Source organism: Athene noctua, chromosome 25 (assembly GCF_965140245.1).
Source record: "Athene noctua chromosome 25, bAthNoc1.hap1.1, whole genome shotgun sequence".
NCBI classification, from domain to species: Eukaryota; Metazoa; Chordata; class Aves; order Strigiformes; family Strigidae; genus Athene; species Athene noctua.
In genome coordinates, this window is record NC_134061.1 from 1,365,620 (window position 1) to 1,392,047 (window position 26,428).

General features: G+C 45.5%; 2 protein-coding genes across 3 annotated transcripts in view; one reads left to right on the plus strand and one right to left on the minus strand.

Moving 5' to 3' along the window:
* Positions 1 to 844: 844 nt before the first annotated feature.
* On the minus strand, positions 845 to 7,492 carry ZPBP2 (zona pellucida binding protein 2). Of its 2 annotated transcripts, none has more exons than XM_074926957.1 (8): positions 7,423 to 7,492; positions 6,632 to 6,712; positions 5,954 to 6,079; positions 5,226 to 5,387; positions 4,138 to 4,356; positions 2,912 to 2,997; positions 1,809 to 1,986; positions 845 to 1,309 (listed from the first exon to the last, which is right to left on the minus strand). In XM_074926957.1, the coding sequence occupies exons 1-8, from the start codon at positions 7,490 to 7,492 to the stop codon at positions 1,212 to 1,214; spliced, it is 1,020 nt and encodes a 339-aa protein (XP_074783058.1). In that variant the 3' UTR covers positions 845 to 1,211. The 2 variants fall into 2 exon arrangements, with proteins under 2 accessions (XP_074783058.1, XP_074783057.1); XM_074926956.1 differs by having other exon boundaries at positions 7,408 to 7,492.
* A 5,215-nt stretch (positions 7,493 to 12,707) lies between these two features.
* The window catches only part of IKZF3 (IKAROS family zinc finger 3), a 36,993-nt gene continuing 23,272 nt past the window's right edge, over positions 12,708 to 26,428 (plus strand). The window contains exons 1-3 of the mRNA XM_074926559.1: positions 12,708 to 12,774; positions 17,915 to 17,968; positions 19,196 to 19,306. Of these exons, the coding sequence (XP_074782660.1) occupies positions 12,768 to 12,774; positions 17,915 to 17,968; positions 19,196 to 19,306 (172 nt within the window). The 5' untranslated portion in view covers positions 12,708 to 12,767. The remainder of the gene's footprint in view (positions 12,775 to 17,914; positions 17,969 to 19,195; positions 19,307 to 26,428) is intronic.

The window sequence follows — 26,428 nt, forward strand, 5'->3', positions numbered from 1 at the left end:
GTCAAAGCCCCTGTCCCGGGAGCTCCCTGGCAGGCTGCCGGCTCTGGCGGGCTCACACAGCGCCTGCTCGGCACCTTACGGGGCTGCGGAGAAGTCAGGGTGACTTGGGAAGCTCTGGAATGCGGTCAAATAATCTTTGCTAAGAGTGTTTTGTGAGCAAACCGCCGCAGATCCAGCAGCTACTCCTCAAAAGCTGATGGGAGCGAGTCTCTTCTGGGAAGCAAACTTTCCCATTATCTCAGTGCTTTGGCAATTTGTGTCTTGACTTGTTACTCATCCGGTGAACTTGGTGGGAATTTGCAGCTGGTGTAAGAGGATCATCTGCTCGCACAGGCCAGCACCTGGGGCCAGCAGAGCTCTGCCACGAGGACGGGATGCAGCTGAAGGAGCGGGCGGAGGAGGCTCCGCAGCCGCTGCGCTTCCCCCGGGACGCACCCGCTTCCTTCTGGGGAGCAGCGGACAAGAAGAGATCCGTAAAAGCCGGGTCCGTAATTCTCCTGACTGCTGGACTGCAGAATTATTTATTAACCCTCTCTCTTGTCTCGGAGACCCGATTCCCTCTCAGCTCTGCTGGGGCCTGCTCGTCCGCAGAGCTCCCGCTGGCGGAGCAGCGGGGAAAGCCCTGAGCGGGTCCGTGTCCGTGAACGAGTGCGTTGTACAACATTGCACGGGGCAGGCTGGAGCACTTGGGACAGAGGAAGAAACGGGGCAAAACAAAGAGAAGGGCATTTAGTCTTTTGAAATCACAAAGATTAAATGCTTCTATTAATATCTGCTAGAAATTGCTGGTAGAGGTTCTGGTGTGTCGTTGTGGCACAGGGTTCCACCACAGCTGTCTGCCGCCTTCCCTGATCTGTTTGTGGCTCCTTTAGGTTCTCTGAGCAAACTGCAGCACAAAGCTGTGGCCTGTCTGGTGTCACCACCAAGAAACAGCCCCTTTGCACTAAGAGCCATGTGACAAACTTCCCTTTTTTTTTTTTTTTTATTGAGTTACTTCACCTTGCGTGAACGCTTCATTTTATGCATCATTTTTACAGTCTAAGTGGTCCCTGAATACAGAAACTCTGGGGTGCACGAGTGATGACGTTTTGTGATTGTTCGAAATTGAATGTAGGATTCCACAGCTGGCAGCTAAAAGTGAATAAAACATCACAAACCCGGTAAGGCTTTGGCAGCTGCTCCTCGGTTTTCCAGTTCCTGTCAGCAGTTTATTAGCAAGATCTCGCTCCGTACTTCTTGACTCGAGGCCTTGTACAGATCCGGCAGGTCACGTCGCTGTTCGGGCTGTAAGTTCCGGGAGCACAAACCACTGCAAAGGGAGCACAGTCGGTGTCTCAGGCAGCTGCCCTCTGGCTCGGGGTGTCGGGCAGCACCACGCGCCCTCCCCACGCTGCGGGTGAGCCCTGGGCCGCCCCCACTGGCCCAGCCTGCCCCTCGCTCAGCACCCGAGCACAAGACGGGCACTGGGTGCTGCAGGCAAAAGAGCTTTTAAAACAGCAGGGTGCTTTCTAGCAGTGCTGCTGTTCAAGTAACTGTTTGTTATTTGCTCTACATCCTGAGCAGAGTCACTCACCAGTGACCTGGAAGACAGAAACCCGCTTCACTGCTTCCACTTGCTCTGTCTGGAAATAGTTACACCCACAAACGTGTTTTATTTTTTTTTTTTTTAAATCTACGACGTGAATGTCTTTCCAAAAGATGAATGGAAATACCGTTGCTTTTGACACTGATATTTACCAAATACCCTTCAGAGAAACCCACGATCAGAGCTAATAAGCTCTACTTAAATCAATATATTTGGAATTTACCGCAGCAACTGGCGCAGTTCTTGTGGGTGAGATCGTTTTTCCCAAAACCGGGCCGACAGCTGTCAATGGGGGTGACTGAGAAACTGTTCTCCACGTAGTGTATGGTAGGAGGAGTTTGAAACTCGTGCTTCAAAGCATACGCCTGCTTGCTGAAAAACTCTCCGATTCGATCTTTTGCCTAAAATTCAGAAATGTTGGAAGGATAAGAAATAGCCAGTTGTTTTTTCTTGATTTAAAAATATCAGTATTTCAGATGTTTAATATATTGTTCGTGGTCCTGACTTCTGCCCCCCCTGACCAGGCCCCACTCGCAGCCTGGCAGCATTTATGGACAGCCAGAAGCCAGGGAGAGCAGATCTCAGAGACCAGCCGGAGTAGATTGACTTTAAATTGTATTTCATTTACCAAATCGTCAATCAAATATTTAAATTAGAGAATTGGAAGTTCAGTATACTAATATAAATACTCATGTTTATCATTCTTTAGTCTAAGAAGTAAATATAAAAGACATGAGCTGGATTTATCTTTTTTTTAAAACTGTATCAATTTGTATTTTAAAATACTAATGTTTGTCATTATTCTAAGAAGTAAGAATAAAAGAAATGAGCCTGATTTTTTTTTTTTTTTAAGCTGGATCAATTTGTCTTTTAAGATACTCATGTTTATCATTATTCTAAGAAGTAAGAATAAAAGAAATGAGCCTGATTTTTTTTTTTTTAAGCTGGATCAATTTGTCTTTTAAAATACTAATGTTTGTCATTATTCTAAGAAGTAAGAATAAAAGAAATGAGCCTGATTTTTTTTTTTTTAAGCTGGATCAATTTGTCTTTTAAAATACTAATGTTTGTCATTATTCTAAGAAGTAAGAATAAAAGAAATGAGCCTGATTTTTTTTTTTTTTTTTAAACTGGATCAATTTGTCTTTTAAACCCAGTTTTCCATCCTGAGCTGAATTATTTGAAATCCCTGCATTGTCATTTACAATGATACTAATCCCATAAAATCTGGGTGAAGCTGGGTTACCCCCAGCAGGCTCTGCAGATGCTGAGGCAGAGGTTTGTGATAATCACACAGGGAAGACACGAGGGTGGCTGACACAGAACCTCTTGAACTCGCGCGTTTGTCACGTCTTCGCAATCGTGAGGAACCTGGTGGCAAACTTCTCCCCATCCTGGTGCAAAAGGATTGACTGTGGGTGGGGGAAAAAAGAGACATGTCCATGTGTTGAAGAATATATTACCATGAAAAATACCTCAAGCTGCTATCTTCAGGTTCATTTCAGAAAACATCAACAAATAAAACGCATCGCTGCTTTTAGCATCTTACAGTGCTCACTTCCTCCTGTCGTACTCTCTTAATTTTGCCTCTCATTTGTGAAGAATTGTGATTTTTCTTTTTTCTTTCACCTTCTGCGGTTGTGATCACGTTTTGAAACAGTTCTTTTTGTTGGGAGCATTTGAATGTTGAAGAAAGAGTGACGCGAGAACAGGGGGAAAACCAGATTCGGTCCCGGTGCGTTTTGTCCAGTTACTTAAATTGTTTTGTTCTAGTAAGAGTCAGAGGGCAGCCAACAAAATAATGGAGGGGAAAATATGCCGACAGGAAGGATTCCAGAAAGGGCTGAAGTTTTATGTAAACTTGAAACTTTTGGCTCCTCAGTTTGTTCTGAATGTTTCTTGACTTTACTGAGGGGGGAAATGGCCACAAAGCTGTTCCATAACCTGTCGGATGGTCCCTCTTGGCACAGGACAAGAACAGATACAGGAGAGAATGTGGGCAAAGCACGATGGAATAACTTCCTTTCCTCAGTGATAAAACATCTCTAAATTAGGGCAGCCATCGGGGTTGATTTAACCTGTTCTGCAAGGCGATACGGCCACAGCAGTATTACCATAAGGGAACTGTGAGGCTTTTGCTTTTAACTCTGTGCAGTTTCCTAGAACCGAGTGAAACCACAGAGGTCACAGACTTGTTTAAAAAAGCAAATAATGAAAAAAAAAATACGCGACCGTTTTCCTTTTACAATTACGTTAGTGAAAAAAATGATGGCATCTTATCAGCTATCTGCTTCCAACAAGCCTTTCCAACCGCACACCTTGAAAAGTAACATTCCTTGCTAAGGCTGTAAGCACAGCACTACAAATTCAAAGTATAAACTGCATTTTAGCTCCATCTGTGGGCTAGTAAGAAAAAATACAGGGACTCTGAAAGAAAGCAGGGAAACTTCTGCAGGTATACTCGACTCCAGTGTATTTCAGGTGTTTATAGCACTTTCAGGTTGTTTATAAAAATAAATGATCCCTCCCAAACAAACAGGGAAATGTGTTACCTTGAAAACTAACAAATAGTTGGTGCGCGAGGCCTTGTTTTGGTCTCTTGAAGGAATGGCATTTGTAGGACGACTCTGTGATGTGACAGGTCAGGTCAGAGATGATGTTATTTACGATTTTCTTTAGTTCCTCGAAGAACTGGCTGTTAGCTGGGAGCTCACATCGCTTTGTAGTGTAGCGAACAAATACCTGATATGCGTGGTCAGCTTCCCTGTAGGCTTTAAGAAAACAGTTTGTGAGAGTTCTGCGGTGCAATCACAGATTGAATCTTATACAGAACCTTATCGCCTGTATCAGTGTACTTTGTATCTGAAATAGGGGCTCTTATTCAAAAGTAAACAAATAAATAAAGCTTACTCATTAACCCTAACGGGACAACTTTGTCCTTGCCAGAGCTGACGCAAATAGTAAAATACATTTTAGTTTTAAACGTGCAGGAATTCATGTGCTCATGTTACAAGGCTCCTCTCCCAAATATCAAACAAAAAAGGGGGCAAATAGTAAAATAACAGAACTGGCACGTCCACAAAGTGTGTAACTGAAATGGGTTGGGAATATGCAAAAATATTCTGTGCAATTGTGGTGTAGGAGTGAATGTTTTTTTAAATTTTAGAAGTCAGTGTTTCTCACGCGGTTTTGGAATGTTATTTTGTGGGTGGGGAGGTGGCACCGGTGAATGGGGGTTACAAAGGGGGGCAGAAGGCTCGAGCCATCGGGGCAGGGTCTGCTCCTGCCCCAGGGATACGTGTGGTTTGGTGATCTCACGGGACCCTGCTCGGACATGAGCTTCCTTTTCAGATCTTGGATGTCACTGGAATTGTTGTACTTCACTTTGTTCTTTACTAAGGGCAGAGATCATTTTATCCTTTGAGTGGCCATATATTCTTCGTAGAGGTTATTTAAAACTTTTTCCAAAACTGGGAGAGGGGAGGTGTGTTTGTATAAACAGAAAAAAAATTATTTTCTGTTCTGGCATAAGATGTTAACGATTTCTTTGAATCAAGCCTTGCAACAAACATGCACTTCACAAACCCACCAAGCTGCAAAGGCTACGTGTGTTACCTTACTAGCAAGTGAGCAGTCTTACCATATACCATGAATTTATACACCTCAACCACTTCTCTTTCTTCTTGTGTCATAGTTTCTATGATTTTGTGAGAAAGCGTGCAAGTGTAGGCTCCAGACATAGACTCCTTAAAACCCAGCACCATCAGCTTTCCTGTTTCTGTAAGATTCACATACATTTGCCCTAGAATAGAAACAGGAAATACTTGATTACTGGAAATGTTCTGTTTCTGATGCTCTGCTCATTTAGAACACTGGAAGGTGAGATCTTGCTCTTGTACATAATGACACTGATTCATGTTAGACTGAAACAGTCTAAAATTGATGACCTTTAGGACTTATTGCGAGTTTCCTTCTATCTCAAGCATTTGAAAATTTTAGAGGGAGAAGAGAAACATAGTCTAATGTCAGAGCTTGTGGAAAAACTTGACAAAGGACCAAGTGACTATTTGGACCCACCATCCGATTGAGGGTGGCATCAGCAGAAAGAAGGAAAATATGTGATTTCATGTACAGTAATCTACTTAGCCATTTGTGGTTGACTTTTTCCCTTGTAAACAGAAAACAGAAACTATTTCTCTATCTCAGCATATTTTCCTGATTGCCTCCCCCCCCCACCCTGAGGGAGAGGCTGTTTCAAAGAAGTTTGTGAAGAAGTGCTGGAAAAAGCTTATTCTGTTAGTGAGTGGGGGAAGAACGGCTAAGGCAGGCAGAGTGGAAATCCTCCGTAGTCTGAGTAAAGTGACTAACCTTCTAAATTTCTTCCATCTGGACCAATCCACAAATACTTGGGATCTATTACTTCTGCTTGAGAACGAGGCAGATCCATACATACGAGAAACGGGCTATTTGTAAACACCTTGACATACACACTAACTGCAAGACAAGAGAGTAAGGTAAATGACGTGAAATGCTCATATTGGGCGAAATCACCAAAATACTCATTTCAAAAATATATTTAAAGATTATTTCTCATGTTTGGACTTGAAAAGTGCGAGGTTAATATTTTTATCTCCAGTTGCTCGTATTAATATCATGGAACTGTCCACAGCGTGGCTGGTGCTGACTGTGCGTAGGAGGTGCTCGAGTCCCACACAAACCACCTCGCAGGGTCACAAAAAGCACCAGATTTTGAGCCTGTTGCCGACTAGGATCTTCACTGAGATGTTAAATTTTCATAAGTGCGAGCACCGTGGGACAAATGGATTTCTAAAGCCACCCCCCTTGTTTCTGTATGCCATCAGGATCGTATTCTGGTCTCCAGCATTGTGTTTAGTCGAGCCTGGTTGTGGCACTCGCCTGTGTAGCAGTGTCTACCTAATGATCACTGTGCTTAAAACTCCATTTTAATAGTAAGACATAGATAGTTAGGTAGATAGATAGATAGATAGATAGATAGATAGATAGATAGATAAAAGACAAGTTTACCTTCATGTCTGGTGTCACCGTAAATATAATTCTTTTCAATTAAATCAATATAAAGTTGCTTTTCCTGAGGTATGGCTCTCACTGTAGGGAGAAGGACTTAGAATTATTACAGAGAGAAAGCTAATTGTGTGATTGTTAACTATGAATTTTGTTCTAGAGAATTTGTCTCTTGCCTTACTTTTTCTTCCTCCCCACACCCTTTTCTTAAAAAAAGGGCTCCCACTTGTTGCTGACTTGCCAGTTTTTGTTGCTTTAGTGCCCACGTTGCAAATCTGCCTTGATATACCAGGTTCCAAACTAGCTGAGCCTTTCTCTTTACAAAAAGCCCAACAAGTAGTTATAAAATCTAACTAGAATAAGCTAAGGCTCTTCACAGTGACCCCAAGGACAAGTAGGACGGGGACAACATGGTGACCGTGGGAGGGTATCGAGTCTTCAAGCATCTGTGAGCCTCTGCCTTTTGGGAAAGAGTGGGCAGATGTCTTGGCACGAGGCGCCTGTTAGGAGAGATGTGAAAATCACGAGAATTCGTGGTGACTTTGTCAGGCCGTGGCGGCGGACGGGCTAGCCCCGCCTGGCCGCGGCTCAAGGCTGCTGCTGGCCTCACACCTTCCCACCCTGAGGGGCTCCATCGTCCCCTGCCGAAGGGGGGTCCCGCGAAGGCCACCCGGCAGCGCCCCGTCCCTCGGCGGCCCGAGCCCACCGCCGCCTCCCGCGGGGCCCGTGGCTCGGGGGGGCACCCACGGCCGCGGCCCCGCCGCTCCCTCCTTCTCTACCTCCAGCCAGGGCGCCCAGGCCCGCCGCCACCGCCGCCACCAGCCCCAGGAGGGCCCCCGGCGCCCTCCCGCCGCCCCCGGCCATGCCGCCGCACCGCCCTCCCCGCCTCCGCCGCCAACGGCCGCCAACCGCCCTCCCGGGGCGGGGGGGCAGCAACGGCGCGGCCCGCCCGCCGCCTCCCGCCCTTTTCCTCCCTCGGCGGGGGCGGGCGGCCTCTCCCCGGCCCCGCCGCGGCGCGGGGGGCAGCAGGGGGGTCCCTCCCCAGCTCCTCGCTCGGCCGCCTCGTTTCTTCCTCGCCCACACGCCGCGCTTCTTAAAAAAAAAGTTATTTTGGGTGGTTTTTGGGCTGCAGAGGCCTGCAAGGCCCGCGGGCCGCTGGCCTAGCGGAGGGCGGCCCCGCGCCCCGGGGGTGCCCGCGCTGTCGCGCCTCAGCCTCATGCTTGAGAAACTCCCGCGTCGCTCTTCCACAGCGCGTAGTGACATTTATTTTTGACTCTCAGGTGGCGTTTCCAGCTGCGTGGGCAAAGGGGAGGAAACTCCGGGGGGAGGAAGGAATGGCTTCAGGCCCGGGCTGTGGTCTGGGCGCGCTGAGCCCGGCCCGTGACCGCCCGGCCTGGCGGCTCCTGGCCCACGGTTGGAGGCAACCGGGAGGTTCTGCACATCGCCGTGTTCCTCAGCTGCAGGTTTCTGGAGCCGAGTCATTACGGGACATGTACTTTCAGCTTAAAAAAACCACCCCATTCCTGCCACTTGCTGTGAGAAAGACTGAAAATAAGAGCTGGGCATATCCTGTTGGCTCAAAAATCTGACTGCCACATTATTCGTTCGAGTACTCAGTGGTTTTTAAGTCAGTTACGTGTTTTGGAAGACTGGCTTACAGCTTTTAAACTCTTGAAAGTAGAAATATTTTGTTTCTAGAGCGAGTGTTTTAAAAATACTCAGGAAACAGCTGAACAGGGAGAGAGGAGGGTACTTGCATTTGACCACACGCATGAGAGACTCAAGATCAGGAACTGGGGTCAAGCCTTTGGTAATTTGCTAAATCGAATTTATCGTGCAGCCTCAGACCATGACAGTGTCCAAAAATGATAACAGTGATAGTATTTGCATAACAAATACGGAACCAGCCATCACAGGAATGATAGTTATTTTTGTAGACAGCTGTAAAAGTTTAATTCAATGCTTCCATGTAAAAAAAGCACTTAAGTTATGAGTTTCCTTTAATAAAGCCTACCAAAAAAGTAAGTGTGAAAAAGAAGTATCAAATTACTGATGGAAAATACTTTTACTCAAGCCTGGTGGCGTTTTGAAGTAGTGTCCCTCTCATTTCATGTCTTGCAAAACTCATTGCTCTACTAAATGTGTGCACTGCCTCACTATTTCACTTCTCTCTCTTTGCAGGGAAGCTGCCGCATTTTCTTCTGCCTTAGACCAAGATACTAACTCTCAAGTGGTTGGTTAAGGTATAAAAACTGTGTCAGGGTTTTCATTTTTAATTTCCTTGAGCTGCTGAACAATTCATAATTAGGACCACCTCAAAAGATCCAGCGTTCCCATGTGTTGAAAGTTCTCAGTTTTACTCAAAGTTAACATTTCGCGCTTATGCTGTATAGGCAAAATGATTCAGTTTTTAACGTGTCTGCTATAAACTAGTCATATTTCAGTCTGAACATCCTCTGTTCCTAAGGATGTTTATAGCCTATTGCCATGTAACTGCCCTACACAACCCATCCGTCCCCAGCTCGCTAATTCTTATAAAACAGTATCTTGACTTTAAAGTTTTGTCTGCAGTTTTGAATCTTTATAAACTTAGGCTCCTGGTCTGTGTTTTCAGTCAGATGACTCATTCCTTTTCAAGCCTATAATATTTCTAAGTTACAGACTGATAAATTGTCATGACAGATTTGTAAGATCATGAGAAAAAAAAATAAAAGCTGGTTATCTTTAAGAACAGGGTAACGGTGGGAAGAGGACCAAGTGTGAAGTCATGTATTTATGAATTGCTAGGTGTTTTTGCTAACAGTTAGAAGCTCAGTAGGAAATGGTAAAAGAGGAAAAATATCTATTGTAAACTTGGGCATGGTGTGAGTAGATATTATAAAGGCAAATATTTTATTCTAGGTGATGCGTAGAGAGATTTTCAGCAGAGGGTCACGTGAATGAGATGTGCGAAGCTCTGGAGAGATGCTGCCTGGGATGAAGGACACAAGTTTTGTCTCTGATCTTCAAGACGGGTGATCTAAAGCAGGGATAACGAAAAGGAGGGCCACGATGAACATAGTGGCATTTTTTATAGGCTGGAAAACGCAGGCTCTTTTGATTTTTGCCCTCGACATAAAAGCAGAGAGAAGACATGATTGTATCTGATGGTAAGTGTGAGGGAAAGTAAAGATTTAAATTGGAACAAATCTGGCAGTAAGGGATGGTCATGAATAATCCTGGGATGGAAAACAGAGGTTTCTGATCGTCACACAGTAGGTTCCAGGGCTTCCTTAAAGTTCATAGGGGTGAGAAGCCTTCCTAATTATTAAATGGTTCTGGAAGGGGAACACGGATTGTCTGGAATAACAGAGAATTAGGCTTGATTATCCCAGATATCCTTTTTTTTTTTTTTTTTTGACATTGTATTTCCAGAATCTTTTTCCAAGTCATGGAAAAGCATCAATTTAAGAAGCAGTCGTTGACACAACACAGAAAGTAAGTAGGTGAATCATGTTTTTATGTTGTCTTGTTATCACACACCCGAGCCATGGTAATTCGCACTTGCTGGCTTTGGTTTTACGTCCAAGTGACCAGGTCAGATCACAGTTTCATTTGCCACTTGGTTAACTTGTAAATTCACAGGTTACATGAGTATTATTACTGATTTCTGGACCTCTTTGCGGAAAATAAAAATGCATTATGCCTCAGTCAGTCTTCTTACCCCAAAGCATTCATTTATCAGTTTTAAAATACAGCCGAGTTGCAGGGCCTAAAAACCCCAACCCAAAGCCAAAGCACAATGTGATGAAATAAGTCTAAAACTGTAATAAACGGGTGCAGCACTAACCCCAAGAGTCTAGAAATGCACCTGCCCTCATCATGCTGACGATGATCAGCATCCTGGGTTGTTGTTTTTGTCTCTCTGGCTCATCGGAGTTTGGAGCTGCAAACACGGACTGTGTTGATGTCAAAGCGTGCCAGGTACGGGCTGTTCTGTATCTTCTGCACATCCTGCAGGTACAGATGTTCTGCGCTGATCTGAGATCTAGGCCAGCTATTACCTTTTTAGGCCTTTCCTTGGTAAATAGCTCTGAGTTTTGGGTGAAGCAAAATGCCATGACTAGTGCTTAGCTTGCACATCAAGTCAAGGCTGCGCTGGTCTGGCAGTGCTCACGCTTCCTCATGAATCATAGAAGGTCGGAAGGGACCTGTAAAGGTCATCTGGTGCCACCCCCCTGCCGTGGGCAGGGACATCCTGCACGAGGTCAGGCTGCTCAAAGCCATCACCAAGCCCTGAGTGAGCCTCCTTTCCAAAGTCTGTACTAGATGTACAAAAAACATTATTTAACAATTCTCTGAGTGCTGTGGAATTTATATTTTAATTTATTAAACAATTGCATACCTTGATTTTCTTCCAAATAGCAATGCTATTTGTGTTAATATTAAGGAAAACAGCTAACAAGTATTATTTTATCTCAGCCACTTAATGTACAGTCCGAGAAGTGCAATCTGTTAACGAATAATGCAAAGAAAGCAGCATTTGTTTAACAGTTGAGGCTGCCTTAGCATGTTTACGTGATGTGTAAACAGAGCCAGGACAAACTGCACACAAAAGAAATGATGCAGAAAAGTTACTCTTTCCCGTGCGTGGGCATCACAGAGCACAACTGCCACACCAGTTCTAATAAAGGCTTGGGCTACTCGGCTCTGCAGTGTAAAATAAAATGAGTCAGAAGTCTGCCAACGCAAAAGAGCTCCGTGTCACCCTGCTAAACTCTCCGCATGAATAGCTGGTGTCCCTTGGGTGACCTAGCCCAAGCTGTCGCAAGCTTTTTGACGCTATTTTAGTGCTTGCTGTGGACTTTAAAGGAGAAGGGCTCCCTAAAATGCCCGCTGGTAGTTCTGACGGGCCCGCGGCGGGTTACGGACCCATTTATCTTACTGGTGACTCTTTTGCAGACGGGGCTGGCAAACGGCTTCCAGGGGACATGGAACGTGCTGCTGCTCAGAGCCACGGGCTGCGGGGAAGAGTTGAGCTGGTTTGAGACGTGGTGGGCAGCGGGGACCGGGGCTGTCGTTGCCCACCTGCCTTGGCCTTGACCGTGGGAGCCTGTCTGAGCCCCCCGGGTGGGGTTACTCCCCTGGAGCTGCTCCCCGTGGTCCCGTTCCTGACCGTATCCCTGCCTAAGGACCTGCCACGGCTGCTTTACCAGTGGAGCCGCCTCTGATAGTGGGGAAAGAACTTCTCTCCCACGCCTGGAGAGGCTGTGGCTGCCCCCTCCCCGGGAGGGTCCAAGGCCAGGCTGGACGGGGCTTTGGGCAACCTGGGCTGGTGGAAGGTGGCCCTGCCCGGGGCAGGGGGGTGGCACTGGATGATCTTTAAGGTCCCTTCCAACCCAAACCATGCTGCAATTCTGTGATGTTCAGGACCTGTTTCAGCCGTTGGCTCTGCCCTGAGCACCCTCTGTGTGTGGCCATGCGACAGGCAGCTGTGCCCAACAAGGGATTCAGGCCATGGCGCGGGGCTGAAACGATCATCTGCAAGGTCCCTTCCAACCCAAACCTTCCTCAGGTTCTAAGGCCAGAGGGATGTTTTCTTTAAAGAAAGATGCTGGGGGAACGGGGGGGCTCCCGGCTCTGCCTCTCTGGGGTTCCCCACCCTCCCCGCTGCCCCCCAGCCGGCCGGGCCCTGCCCATCGCCCCTGGGCTCCCGGGGCTCGGCCGGTGGCACCCGCCCGCTCTGGGGACGCTCTTCCTGCCCCGATGCCATGTGTCCTGCCAGCTCGGCCGGGGCCCCCCCAAACACCCTCAGTGCCCTCAACCCCCGACCCCCCCGCCCCAAAAAAAAACCCCAAACCCTGTGCCCTCAGCCACCCCCAGCCCCGCCGCCTCCCTCCCGCGGGGGCCACCGCTGTCCCCGCCGAGTAGCTGTCGCTTAGCACGGGTGGCGAGCTCCCCGGCGGGCAGGTCGCCGGGCCGGGGGGCTAGCAGCGGGTCGGCTCCGCTCGCCGCCGCCCGGCGCCGCTCGCCGCCCGCCCAGCGCCGCCGGGCCGGGCCGGATGTGGCGATGGGGCGGGCGGGAGGGCGAGGCGGGCGACCTGAGGCGACAGTCCCCGAGCCCGGGCGGGCAGGTGGAGCCGGGAGCCGCCGCCGGAGCATGGAAGGTGAGAGACGGCCCCGCTCCGTCCCCGGGCCGGGGAGCGGGGCGGGGGGGGCAGAAGGCGCTGCCGGTGCCCGGCCCTCCCGCAGAGCCCGCACCGTGCTCCGCCTCCCGTTGGCTTCCAAGCGGCTCCTTCAGCTGCTCCTAAGGCGAGGAGGTGCGGGCTCTGGGGAGAGCTCTCCTCGCCTGTTGCAATTCAACAGGAAACGAACGGGGCTTTTTTCCCCCTGGCTATTGCACTTCAGCGGCACCTCCACGCGAATGATGCGCCTGGGGTTTAGAGCCCGCTTTACCTGCTGCTCGTACTCTGGGTTTGAACGAATTAAAGGGCGTGCTGGTTTCTCTTCGCTTGTAAAACCTGCGTGTAACTTTCAGAGCCAGCAAAAACCCAGGGGCGAGTTAAATTTGGGCTGCAGCATAACTCGCTTTTGGAGAAAAAGCGAATTACCGGTGCTCCTAAGGAGCCTGGCAGAGAAGCATTGCAGAGCATCGCTTGGTTGAGTTATTTCAGAGCTGGCTTTTCCTATCTCAACTCGTCGTTTTAAGGGCTTGAGCTTAGATTCTGCTGCGCCTCAGTGACTTGAGGTTTTTGGTTAAGTTAGATGCAGTTGTCTGTTTTAAAAGCACGTTCTCCTTTGCTAAAGGCTTTTAAAATGTTTTGTGTTTAAATAATTACTCTCATAGAATCTGACTGAATCGAGATTATCACTGCTTGAGAGACAAACTAAAGGTTTGAAAGAATGGGTCTGGCGGTGGTTCGGCAGTTTAAAATGCAGCCTCATTTCACTGATCAGGTCGGGTCCCCCGAGTGTCTTTTGTGGGAGAAGAAAGTTCTTTAGGTAGGTCGGTATAGTCTCTGCTTAGAAAATGTGCAAGTTTCTGCCATTACAAGAGAGATTATTTAAGAAGCTTCTTGTTTGTGTTCCTGTTTCTTGTACGCTTAAAGTTAACATGCAAATAATCCTTCATGTGTGTGGGGATTATGAGGATCGGTTCCTGCGCCCGGTGTTGGGGATGGGGTCGATGTGGAGGTGTTATACTGTGTTAGCTCTGGATACGGTAACTGTCTCTGTTTCCGTGGGTCTTGGGAAAATCGTGGTTCCACTGGAGTCAATGGGAAGTTTGCCACTGGGGACAAAGGGGTGACACTTCTGTCCTGGATTTTCTGTGCTCAGCGTGAGGAGGCTCGCTACGGTCACTGCCCGGAGGACGGGCACTGGCACGAGTAGGGGCTTGAGAGCTGGGTTCTAGGAAGCCAGAATCCACAATCTTTACTGGGTTGTGTCTCTCCACAATTGGTTTGTTTTTTGCAAAGTTCACGAGAACTGGCCTCATGCTGTCATTTCCATTTGCTGTACTGGGATGAACACGCTGAACGACTGGAAGATATTCTGCTGCTTTTAGAAGGTTTTGTGCTACAATATGAGAAAAATGTTATCCTTAGTTACACGCTGCTGATCAGGATTTCTTCCCAACGTGACATGTGCACTTCAAATGCCTGGGTCATTTCAGACATTACATGGCACTTAAGAGCAGCAAAATGTTAGAGACCCTGCAAAGAGCTTGTGTGGTCCAGGTACCTTCTTCAGAAAGCCACTGAGACTGTAAATGCTGAAAGTGGCCGTTCAGTGGGGAAATGAGATGGGCTTTCCCTCTTTAATAGTACAGTGCGGCGGGTTGGGGGTGAAAGATGTGCTGGGGTGAGAGAGGTTGGCTGCTGTGCATAGCCCCTGCTGCAGGTGTTTAGGGATAAGGCTGTGGGGGTCAGCCCACAGGGTAGGGACCAAGGTTGCTGTGTGGTTTATTTTGGCCTGCTGGTGTTTCTTAAGACAGCACAAAGACAAGGAAACAAGCTGGGTCTCCTCCATATGCTGTGCGAGAAGGAGGACTAAGAGCATATGGGATTTAAAAAGATGTCCCCTTCACAGCGCTGTTGGGTTGAAAACTGCAGCTGGCAGTAAAAAGGCAACGTTCTGGTTTTCACTTTGGAGGCAAACAGGTGAGATGATAACAATTCAAGACGTTCCTCCCGTTCTGCTGGCTACAGCTGTATGGATGGTAGAAGGGTGTTACTGTTAGTATTTGAAAAACATCCATTTTAGGAGGGGTTAAAATACAGGTAGGCTGTTTTGTTGCTTCTGTTAACGGGTCAAATACCAGCATAAAGTATTCATACAGTTAAAATGCCGTAGCACTTTTTTAGCAAGCGATTTGAATATTTTTGTTCACTTTGGCTATTGGCGTAGAACACAGGATGGCCAAGGATTGGTTTCAAAAGCACATGAATTTTACTTCTCCTTTGTAAATGAACATCGTGCGTCAGCTGCAACACACACCAGCCAAGCGTCTCCCTCCCATGCGCCCTAGTCAGTGCATCCCTTTGAAGCTTGGGAAGACTTAACGTGTTCTGTAAGTGATTTCCCACATTGTGCTTTTCTGAACGTTAGGTAGAAATAAGGTCTTATTTGTACAGAATTGGGGATGGAAGCTTCCTAGACCTTCTCCTTCTCGCACACTTACGTGAGACAGCGAAAGATCTGGCTTAAAACATTTTGCTTGGGAAAGAGACCTGAGGGTTAAATATTAAGAGACTGCTAAGGCTGTAAGAAGCTGCTTGAGACTAATATCATAAACCAGGTACTGATGAGCGGATGTTGGAGGCTTGAAAGTGGGATATTTCTCAACAGAAAAGAAACGTTATGTGGTGTGGCGTTGTTCTTATCTCTTCGGGAGGGTTGTACTGCCCAGCAGACTGTCCCATCACAGACAGGAGCCTGTTAGGCTCAACAAAACGTAAATAAATAGGCAGAGACCATCTCAACGTTAAGCAGAGGGGCAGGTGGGGCCGTGGCGTGGCTCAGGCAGGGCCGCTCGGGCACCGAGCCCTGGTGCCGCGGTTCAGGGGTGCTCCGGACAGGGCCTGGCTCTTGGGGGGCTGCCTGGCGCCCCGTAGGCAGAAGCTCGTGCTGATGCCGTTTGCCCACTCAGCCAGAGCAGCGTGTGCACCCTGAGGGGAGTGATGGCCTGGGGAACCCGGTGGTTTCTGAACCACTTCAGTTCTACAGGAATACATGCAGAATCATCTGACTTGAAGCCTCCGTGTAGGGGCTCTAATTCTTCATTTCAAGACCTCCTGGCAACCCAGGGGAAGGCGGAATTGCTGCAGTTTCCCAGCCACAGCGCTCCCCCCACCCAGCAGGCACCCTTTTTCCTTAATCCTGGGGCTTTGACCAGTTCAGAGCTTCATCACCTAAATGGGGCGACTACACAGCATTTCTGAATGCAATTAGAACTGGATTCAAGTATTACAGAATAACGGGGATTTCATTGTCTTGCCCAAAGCCTAATTATTTGCACAATTACAAGGGTTTGTGTAATTTAAGTATCTATATTATTGCAATGTAAAATTCAAATCAATACTAGAGAGAATTTTGTTCATGTACCGTGTATTTACTGATGTTTCCCCGTCATTATTCGCAGTATAATAAATCGGTCCGTTTGCTTCTTTACACCTCACTTTTCCCGGTATGATAAAATGAAACAAAGACAAATGAAGAGCTGTAACTATGGAGTTCCTTGATCTTGTTTATTTATTTTAAAAATTTTTAGTGAATCTTTGAACTTTTTGTCGTTTAATTCTGTGACTGTGCCACAAGACAACATTCTTAGCTCTAATAAAAGATACTTTTTTTTTAAAAAAAAAGAGCTTGCATTCGGGCTAAATTTGCATGAAAGGTTAGGAGCTCTGATTTAATTTTAGGATACATTTCATAAGTGCTATTAGCTTAACAACTTGTCTCCAGTCAGGAGTTACACCCTGAAGAGCTCAGACCAGGGCTGGATGGCTTGAATCATTAATAGTGGTGTTGTTTTTTTTTTTTTTTTTTTTTCTTGCTGCTCTTTGGTAATTGCTAGCGAAGAGTGATGGGAGCTACATGCATAATGTAACTCTGAGACCCATTATTGAGGAATGGGAGCTGAATGCTCTCGTTTAGGAAACAATCGAACCAAACATTTAAAAAACCCTTTGCTGGATAGTTCTATTGTTGCTTTGTTTCTTCTTTGAGTTTGCCTTTATTTTTGCTGGATGCGTCAGCCCCATCCTCTGTTCATGCAGTTTTTTTGGATAGCCTCATCTGATAGGAGCCTTCCTCCCTGTAGAGTTAACAGAGCTTTGTACTTTGGCGTTGCGGAGACCACAGAAATGTTCCATGTGCAGTGGTGGTAAGAGAGATAATTATGGGGTAAATGTCACTCGTGGTTAACACCTCATGGCCACGGCATCTGTATTTCTGTTATGTAACTGCCAGGAATGAATTTTACGAGCCTTGGAGCTATTCGTTTTTATGTGCAAAGATGATAAAAGATTTTTTTGGTATGTGAAAAAAAGAGGAAAAAAGTTTAGAGGAAAAAAAGGAGGAAGGAAGCAGGTAGCTGTGACACTTAAGGAAACCAGCCCTCATATCAGTGAAATAAATCTGAAGGCAGCAAGGCACCGAGCAAAGCCTCCCTGGGACAGGTCGGGGCTGTGCCTCCAGCTAAACTCGCCAGCCCTGGCGTGGGAGATGTAAATCCCTGCAGTTTATATTGTCCCAGAGCTCTGCTGAGAGCTCAGCACTTTGGAAACCAAGGCCACGTTTGTAGTCCTTTAAAATTTTTTTTAAAACTCCTGACATTTGTTCCATATCAGAATTTCTAACTGGGAATTAGACTTGCATTCCCATGAAAACCAAGCAGAGCTTGTGAAGAGAATAGTGTTTTCCCTTTGTATTGGAAAAGGCATGTAAAAATACCTTGTACTTTGTGCTTTAGGAAAATTCACTTCATATAGAGTTACTGCCACTATGCTGTGCTCACAGGGTGCAAAATGAGATGTTAAATCGAAAGTGTAAGTTACTCTGTTCTGTAATTTTTTTGAGTTAGAAAATAATACTTAATCCCTTTCGTGGGCACGTGCCAGCACTCGGGATATAAAGAAGTTGTACAGTGAAACATAACAATTATTTGGTATGTATTTCCTTGAAAATTTTGCTTTTTCAATTTTGCTTTCGGTCAAGAAAATGGGAATTTGTAAGATTGTAATAACTGTGTCATGAATGGTTCTAAATATTAAGCAACTCAGACTGCTTTTCTGTCTTTTGCAGATTCACAGGCAGGTATGGACCTAAGTAATTCTCAGGAACAGCCCATGGCTACAGGTACTGTGCTGTGCGAGTCCTTTCACCCTCGCTTGAAAATTTTAAATTTAAATGGAGAAAAAGATGTGAACTGCAGCTTGTTTAGATTCCCAGGACGTGGAATAGCACAGTCACAAAGATGGGCGTTAAAGGCAAAAAGCAAATTCTAGAATTGAAATAAAACTGTGGAAGTTCAATATATCATTGGGAAATTATACTAAAGGGAAAAAAAGACTATAGTAGGAAATGTTCTCAGAAGAAAGCTGGAAGTTTTGATTAAGGAAGCAAGAATAATGTGATTCTTTTGGTTGACTGCATTTCTGAAAATAGAAAACAAACCTCTTGTGTGAGTTGGACAAGGGTTTTACTTTGCTGTTAATAAAAAAAAAATTTATTTTTTTTTTTTTCCAGATCCAATGTAATATTTAGCTTGAGGACTGGATTTTTTACCATGCAACTGTTAATAAGTTAAACAATTTTAACAGCAATTTCACAGTGTTGCTGTGAACTTTTAAAAATTCACAGGATTGTTGATAGAAAACAGTTTTTTAAACAAAATACTGATCTGCAATTTCCAGAAATATGCATGATACTGAGTTAGGCTGTATTATGGATTTTATGAAAAGAGGCTTTATTTGAAAAACTTCACCCAAATAAATTTCACCATAGCTAAAAATCTGGCTTTATTTCAGAGAAGAGGGGCTTGGATTTCTGGGACATGCTGCTGCCCTAGTGATCAGCAGAAAACCTGACAACGATGTTTAAAGACTTATGTGAAAAAAGCAGAGGAGTGCAACTGGGTTCAAAGAGGCTTCCGATTAAACGTGCTCGAGCACTTTCCTGGCCTGGGGCCAGAATGATTAATATTTTGCCCAAATGAACGGAGTAGAGCTGTGATTCCTTTTCCCTGCTCTGAAGAGTCTGCTTGCTTACCTGCTAGCACCAGTTGTCAGAGTACATGTGATCCAGAGAGTTACATATACTGGAATTTATTCCTGTTTTGTTGTCGTTCAGAACAACCTCCAGAACAGTTAAATCTGAGCAAAAACTTAAGCCTTGGTTAAAGGTGTGTGCTCTGTGTGAGAGTTTGAAGGTCACTTTGGGAAGCAAATCCATTCAACCAAACTGCAAGTCACGCATCCACAGGAAGGACATTGTGAGCAATAACTGGGAGCGTGCGGATACTTTGAGGTAATCACCTGGAAATATTCTTGGAGCGTAACGTTAATTCTTGTGGGTTTTTTTCAGAAGGACAGGAGGTTTTGACAGACTGTAATCTGAACAAATCCCAGGAAATGGAAAGTATGGATAATGCGGAAGATATGAAGGAACACAATCAGTCTAATGAAGAAGCAGGAGGTAAAGTGGAGATTGAATTCTGGAAAATAATAGTGATATTGTTTTTTTATTAATCTGATTATGCTATGGCAGTGATTAGAAAGCTTTTTCTGGATCATGGCTCTGGTTTGCCTGCATGTCTGTAAAAGGAATAACGATGCCGCTACAGTTTAGAGCGTTTAAACATGCTCTAGAGGAGGAGCAACTGTTTTCCATCAGAGAACCTCACGTGTATTTTTATAAAGGTCACTTTTACAGATCTGTGAAACAAGGCTAGCAGGATAAAAAAGCATGTGCATATGGTGAGCTCTTTTAATGTGTGTTGTAGCATGCAAATTCTTAAAAGTAGTTTGCATATGACCGACGCCTGTCAGGACTGCACTTTTTACTGATGTTGTTAAGCTACTCTGGTATCTGAAAAATAACTTGGTAATTTTTTTATTATTTTTTTTTTTAAAGAAAAGACAAGGTACCTCAAATTCATAGCACAACTCTGCCCAGTAGAATTTAAAACTGTAGCGGTAATCCTCTAAACTGTGGGTGAACTGAAGGTTGGTCAGTTTACCTGGTTTATTGTTTAATTTGAACAGTAAACCCTTCCTATACAACTCGGAAAGAAGACACAGGTATGAATAAAATAACCAATATCTACTACTGTGGTGTTTAAGAGGTCCTACATAAATGCGTAGTTTTCTGTTTCTTTAAAAACCACTCGGCCCTCTTCACTTAATCGATAAAAGGAGCCGCTCCTGGACTCAGCAATCCTACAGGCCACAGAGCTCGGGATCCGTATGGGTGTAGATGACAGATGCAGAGCAAGAGACTCTGAATTTCTCCCTTGATGTAGAAGCTCATAAACAGAAATCACGGCGTTAATAGACATTCCTGCTGGTGAGCTGAGCGTGTTCATTTATGCCAGTTCTCAACCACAAACAGTGAAAAATGCTGCCTGGTAGAGGATGTGGTATACAGACACTGGGGAAAAGGCATGTATTGTTTTATCAGTTTCGTGTTGCCTTTCAAGTACAGCATGTCCATGGCAGTACAGGAGTGTCAAGACAAATTATGTCTGTGGCTTTGGTTAGGAGTTTTGAGGTAGCTTTTACGTATCGCATGAATCAAGTAAATCACTAAAGAATTGTCTCTGGTTTGGTTGCCCAAGTAGCCTTGGTTGTTCCCTGTAGCATAAATGGGATTACTTTATTTTGGATTGAAATGGAATGTTCAGAGGTTAAATTTTTGCATTATTAAAGATTAAGCTTTTTCTATTGATTAACAAAGTACCAGTCAACATAAAACACTGAAGGGAGCCCTGCACTAGCAAAAGAGTCCGTGAGGAGGGTGAAATGCATCTTCCGTGGGTCTCTGCAGCACTGGTGTCCAGAACTCCGCTGGTGTCTGGCCTTTCTTGGCAGTAATGGCGAGAGAGCACGCAGGTTTTCTGACCAAATTTGGGTGTCTGACTTAGTATGAAATGCCTTGTGTCCCCAGAGCAGCAGCTTCTGAGCAGGACTCCATTTATAGCCAGTGAGAGTAGCTTAGTATGGACGTCTGCGGTGTAGAGTCAGCCTTGGGCAGGTGAGTTCTGCTCTGCTTCCTCTCAAAAGAGCAGTTGAATGGTTTTATCCCCAGAACACGGAAGGCTCGAGCCTTTTCTACATCCAAGGCATCCGATCTCTCTCTCGGGTCCCACAGCACATACACTACTCGCAGCCGGAGTCCAGCTGTCTGCCCACCCCACACGCAGCAGCCCCTTGTGCCCGGGCTCCCCGGGCTCCCTGCCCTTCGCTCCTCCCAGTCCCCGAGCTGTGCAGACAGGAAGCCAGGCCAGGGTTTCTTTCACAAGCCCCTCACTACTGACCAGCCAAGAGGAATTGTCTCTTCTCCCCACCCGCCCGTTCCAGGAGCCTTGTCTCCACCGCTTCACGTGCAAGGGCCTGGCATCGAGGCTCTTTCCCTTTCCTTGCCTGTCCTGTGTCCTGCAGCCTCGGTTCCATTTCTCAGGCTCTTCTCCAGACATCTGAGGCAGGTGCAACTTAAACACTTGTGAGAGAATGTTTATATACAGCTTTTCTATACCACTCATTTTTCATATTGCTGCTGATCCCTTAAAGTCTCAGTACAATTTGTTCTGGAATGCATATTCAGAAAATTTACATCTCAAAGATATTGCTATAAATATCAATAAAACATCATTTCGCTCCGATAGACTCCCTTACCATTACAGTGTTCATTCATTATAGAGTGAGTATGAACCTACTCAGTACCATTCCTTGATTCTCGCTGTAGGGATAAAGACATGATTGCTAGGAGCAAGCTGTTTTAAATGCACAAAAAAAGATACCTACGGTATCTCCGTGTAGAATGGCACAAAATAAAATATATATGGTGTTTACTTCTTCGCTTCACATGCAGTTCTCTACAGTCATTCTGATACCGGAAGCACAACAAATCTTAAATATTTAAGCATGCTGTGCTAGTACTCTAGGCTGTGCAGATATCAGTAGGTGCATTTCAATTTCCCCCTGACAACTTTCTTCCAGTTCAGTTGGTGTTGGATACTAAAATGCAGAAATAATCGGCTTTCCTGTCATGCCTACTGTATAAATTGCAGGTCAACAGTAGCAGCTACCGTTAGTCACTGAGCAGCCCTTGCGGGCCCGTAACTCTCTGTCTTCCTTCTAGATAAGTGAAACCACGTTCTGACAGTGCTGCCCTGGTGGGAGTGTTATCGTTCGGGGATCACTAGCCCTGGTAAAAATGAATATATAGTATTCTCCAGAATCACAGAATAAAAAGACCGTCAGTGTCCGTGATGGCTCTTGGGAAATGGATTATGTCCTGCCTACACCTGAAAAGTCTGTTTAAAATAATAATTAAAAAGCTTTATTTGGCACTTTTCTGGGTGTGATCACTAATACCTTCGTTGCATATCGAATTTAAAGAGAAGCAATGAAAAAACGTTTGTGTGTTTGTCAGAAATGTTAATCGTGGTATTCGTGATCCACCCCTTTTGTGAGCGAGCAATTCCACTTCAGTAGCTTCACCATTCGTTGCTGGTGGCAGCCTGCATCACAAAAAACTCTCCTTTTAATCCTGAACCCCTGCATGATCCATGCCCACAGGGTTTGTTCCACCTCCTGAAGGCCATGGTAAGAACATGGGGCCACTGACTCATAGGGAGAGATCAGGCATTTGATAGCCAGCTTTCCACTGCCTTACTGTGTCTGTACCATGTTTTTCTTGGGTACAATTATGTCTGGTTTTTCCACGTTTCGTCAACCATAGTAAGTAGTTTCTTGGACCATACATTTGTGAATTTTGCATTACGAATGGCTGACGCTCTAAATACGTTGTGGGGACTTACTCTGGGGATTTGAACAGGAGTTGGAGCCTCGTCAAATCTAGAAGTTGTGCATCTAATTTGGTGGAGTCCTTTGTGCTAGGTCTGCAGGAGGTGGTGCGGTGATCTTTCAAAAGGCTACAGAAATTTTGTGAAGGAACTCAATGCATAGAGCTGAAACGTCATAATCGGTGCTCGTCGGGTATAAGAAAATCCACTTTTTCAGCAAACAGTTCCCTATTTGTATTTCGAGGACGTGCCAACACCCTGGCTGACGCATTGTTCCTTCTGCCTGTGTCATAACTGACGAAGGTGAGATGCCACTCCATGAAGTTCTCCTAGCATACACCCCTTTTGAAAGGGCTTCAGCTAGGATGATTGTTAAGTATAGGACAAACAATTAGGCGGAAGGCTATAGTGATATGTTAATTAAAAGCTTGATGGAGAACGAGGGGAAAAAAAAAAAAAAAAAAAAGAAAAGCCCTTTTTTTGCCTCAGGGGAATGGAAGCTGCATGCTGTGGTGCACACGGTGTACGCTTGCCTGCAACCATAAAAATACGCTGTTCCCATGGTGCTTCCTGTATCTGGTCTGAAAAGAGACAAGCAATGAGACAGACTGGGGAGGAAGCACTTAATTTCCCTTGTTTCTTTACGTGCCCCCAACACTCTTACCTTTGGTGGCCAAAGTTGAAGCATCCTTAATTTAAAAATTAAATTTAAAAAGCCACGTTCTTCCCTATGGGAGTCCCAGGCAAGCACAAGTGTTTAATTATGTCTTAATTCCCTCCTCTGTTGAAGGCAGATAACTTTTTGGGTGTTACGAATGTTACCTAGCTTTCATGGTTGTGAAATAAAAAGAAATAGAAGCCACATTTGTGGTTTATGGATGCTAATTGCTGCTGCGTTTAGGTGTGTGAAAGGGGGCGGTTAAAAGGCTGGAGTGAGGCAGGAGAGGATGACAAACCCTCGCTGAGGCGCGCACTGAGGTTCCAGTGGTGCTGCTTAGCACACGCACTTATCTGCTCGAAAAGGAAGTGCCGTTTTTTATCAGAATATTACATCTCCCAAGCCCAGATCGAGCCCTGCCGCTCATGGGACTCAGGGGTTATCTCACAACATCAGCAGTGCTCTGCTGCAGAAGTTCACTTAACAGGGGATTTCTGTGAGTGTGCAAACCAGGCAGGAGTCTGCGCTGCTTAACTGTGTCAGGGCTCGCCTCCGGCGGCTGTGCACCAACTGAAAGTTGCATCTGAGTGTTATCAACAAAAGATCCACTTGACTTTTGTTTCAGCTCTGCAGTACCGTACTAGCAGCAGCAGGAATGCTGCCAAGCACGTTCAGTGACATCAACACAGCCACTCGTGTCACCCAGGGCCGGTAAATGATTGACAGCAGCGTGGACTATCCTGCACAGCGGGGAGCCCAGAGCACCCAGGGCTGGTACAGAAACTCGGATGTTTTGAGTGCCTTGAAATAATCACAAAAGTGCGGCTATTTCTTATTCTAATTAACTCACTGTAGTCAGCCGAAAATAGAATTTGCTTTTGAGATCCCCTGACTATCAGTGTAGGCCATCAGGCAAGACAAGGTCTGGAAGGAGAGCGGATGCACAGCGTTATTCAAAAGATGATGGACTCCTTGCCATAACTTTTTAGACTGCATTTTTCATCCCTTATCCCACGGTATATCTCGGATTCATACGAAATAATCCCTTGAAATTAGAGGTGAGAGAAATACTTCTTCCTTTGGCAATGAAATAAAATCTAGTCCAGGGTAGATGTGTTGTGTTGCTTCCTCCCGCAGGAAATAAGTGAAGATGAAGAGAACGGCCCTAGGAACTCGAATCACATGTCATTGCAGAAAATAATCCATTTTTAGAAATACGTGTTGGTGGAAAGGAAATCAGTTAATTAAGATGACTCATGTTTTGCCCCCAAAGTAGGCTGTTCATTTGGCACAAAATGTGTGAGTTTAAGGGGCAGCTTTACTGCTGTTTGTGCTGCTGGAAAGGTACCGGAAAGCAGAAACAAATCCGCAAGGGTCAAAACTTTGCTAAATTGCAGCAAATAGTTCCATGAGCCTTGGAATTGATGAGGCTTGGTTTCCAGCGGGCTTCTCTCTTGCTGCTGGCTGACTTTTCATTGAACTATGCAGAGTTTGCGTCGTGTGCTGGATGCTGGTTTACTCCTGGTACCTCGGGGCAGCTTTGCCTTGTTCTCAGTCTCAGCCCCGTCTCCCATCGCGCTGCGTTCGGGTGTTCCAGTTCTCCTCCTGCCTTTGTTCCTGCTGCTGCTCTGAGGAGCTGTCAGGAGCTTTGTTTAGTTCAGAGCTCAATTCCGGGTCTTCTTCCGGAACAGTCTTGCTGCACCTCACCTGCCAAGTGTGCCAGGCACACGGAGCGCTTCTCCCGAGGCAGGAGCACCACCTCCAGGAGTGGTCTGGGGAGAGGCTCGTACTCCCAGAGCAGAGGAATTCTGAGACGCCTTCCCCCCTGCCAGACGGGGCTGGATTTGCTCTGCAGGTCTGAACTGGCTGAGGGAGCTCCCGGCGGATCCCCACGCTTCTATGGAAGACCAGGCTAAGAGTAAAACACGAGTATTTCTTGATGAAAACCTCAATTTGGAGAGAATGTACTTGCAATCTAAAACTCAACTCTTGGAATCGAGATGACATGCTACTGGAAAAATTTTTAGAGTTGAATCTAATCAATACACTTAGTTTTGTGAAGGTTGTGGTGTTCAAGGATTTTGAACAACATCTTAACCAAGCTCCTGTCTTCAGTTTATAGGTGTTAAAATTCCTTTGATATTTATCACGGATTTCCCTGTTCTTCAAATAGAAAATATTTTTATTTTTCAATATATTAATATATTGAAGAATATAATAATATTCTTCATATTTTTCTAGTATCAAACACAAGAGTACACTGCATTGTAAAGAAGATTTTTGGGAGATGAATTAAAAATGAATGAAACGACACTTTCAACTTCTCCCATTTGAAGTTCATTTGAAAAAGCAGTTGACCAGAGATGATCATGCCTAAGTGGTCGTATTAGTAATAGGTCCCTTGACATAACCAATGAAGGCGATTATCTGAATTTAACATGTGGCCTTTTTCAGTCTGACTGTTAGGTCCAGATGTTCTCTGATTAACTGTCTAATTGAAGTCTGATTTAACGGTTGTGATTGTATCTGGCTTTCTGGACTTTAGGAATGGTAATTTTAGAAATCTTTTCTGAGTGATGTTATCTTAACTGTAACAGAAGGGAAGAACTCGTACACTTTCATCTTTTTTTTTTTTTTTTTTTAAGAGGGAGGCTTTAAAGACTAAGATTGGAAAGGATGATGTTAACGGGTGTCATAAATGAGACAAAAGTCATCTGGGCCAGGCTTTGGAAAATCTGGGTGCTGCAGGCCCGGGGGTGCGGGATTGGCGTCCCGCCGGTTCTCTGTGGGTGCAGACAGGTGAGGAAAAGCAGCAAGCTCTTCACACTTTAAGAGAAAAAAATAAAAATAAAATCCCGTGGTAGTTTTAGCATAGTCCTACCATAGCTTTCTAGCCCCTAGTCATGCTGTCTCAGGTAATAACGTTCTGCTTCCCCCAATTCTGTTTGTCGTGTCCATTAAATGCATTCTTTTTCGTCGCCTTCTCTAAGCCGCGGCCCAGTTGTTGTCCTGTTTAACTCCAGCTTCGGTAGCTCTCAGTTTTGGCTGACATTTTTCCTTTGCCGCTATTTCTGTTAATACAACTTTCACATATTTTGGAAACCTTTTGAATGAAAGTCCTGAAAACCCCACT

Bases quoted from the DNA above. Each gene is read 5' to 3' on its own strand.
- ZPBP2 (XM_074926956.1), bottom strand. From the start codon at position 7,492: ATGGCCGGGGGCGGCGGGAGGGCGCCGGGGGCCCTCCTGGGGCTGGTG. The intron at 6,713-7,407 runs GTAGAGAAGGAG...TTCTCCCTACAG, and splicing joins CCTGGGCGCCCTGGCTGGAG to TGAGAGCCATACCTCAGGAA. The intron at 1,310-1,808 runs GTAAATTCCAAA...CTCCCTTTGCAG, and splicing joins GAACTGCGCCAGTTGCTGCG to TGGTTTGTGCTCCCGGAACT.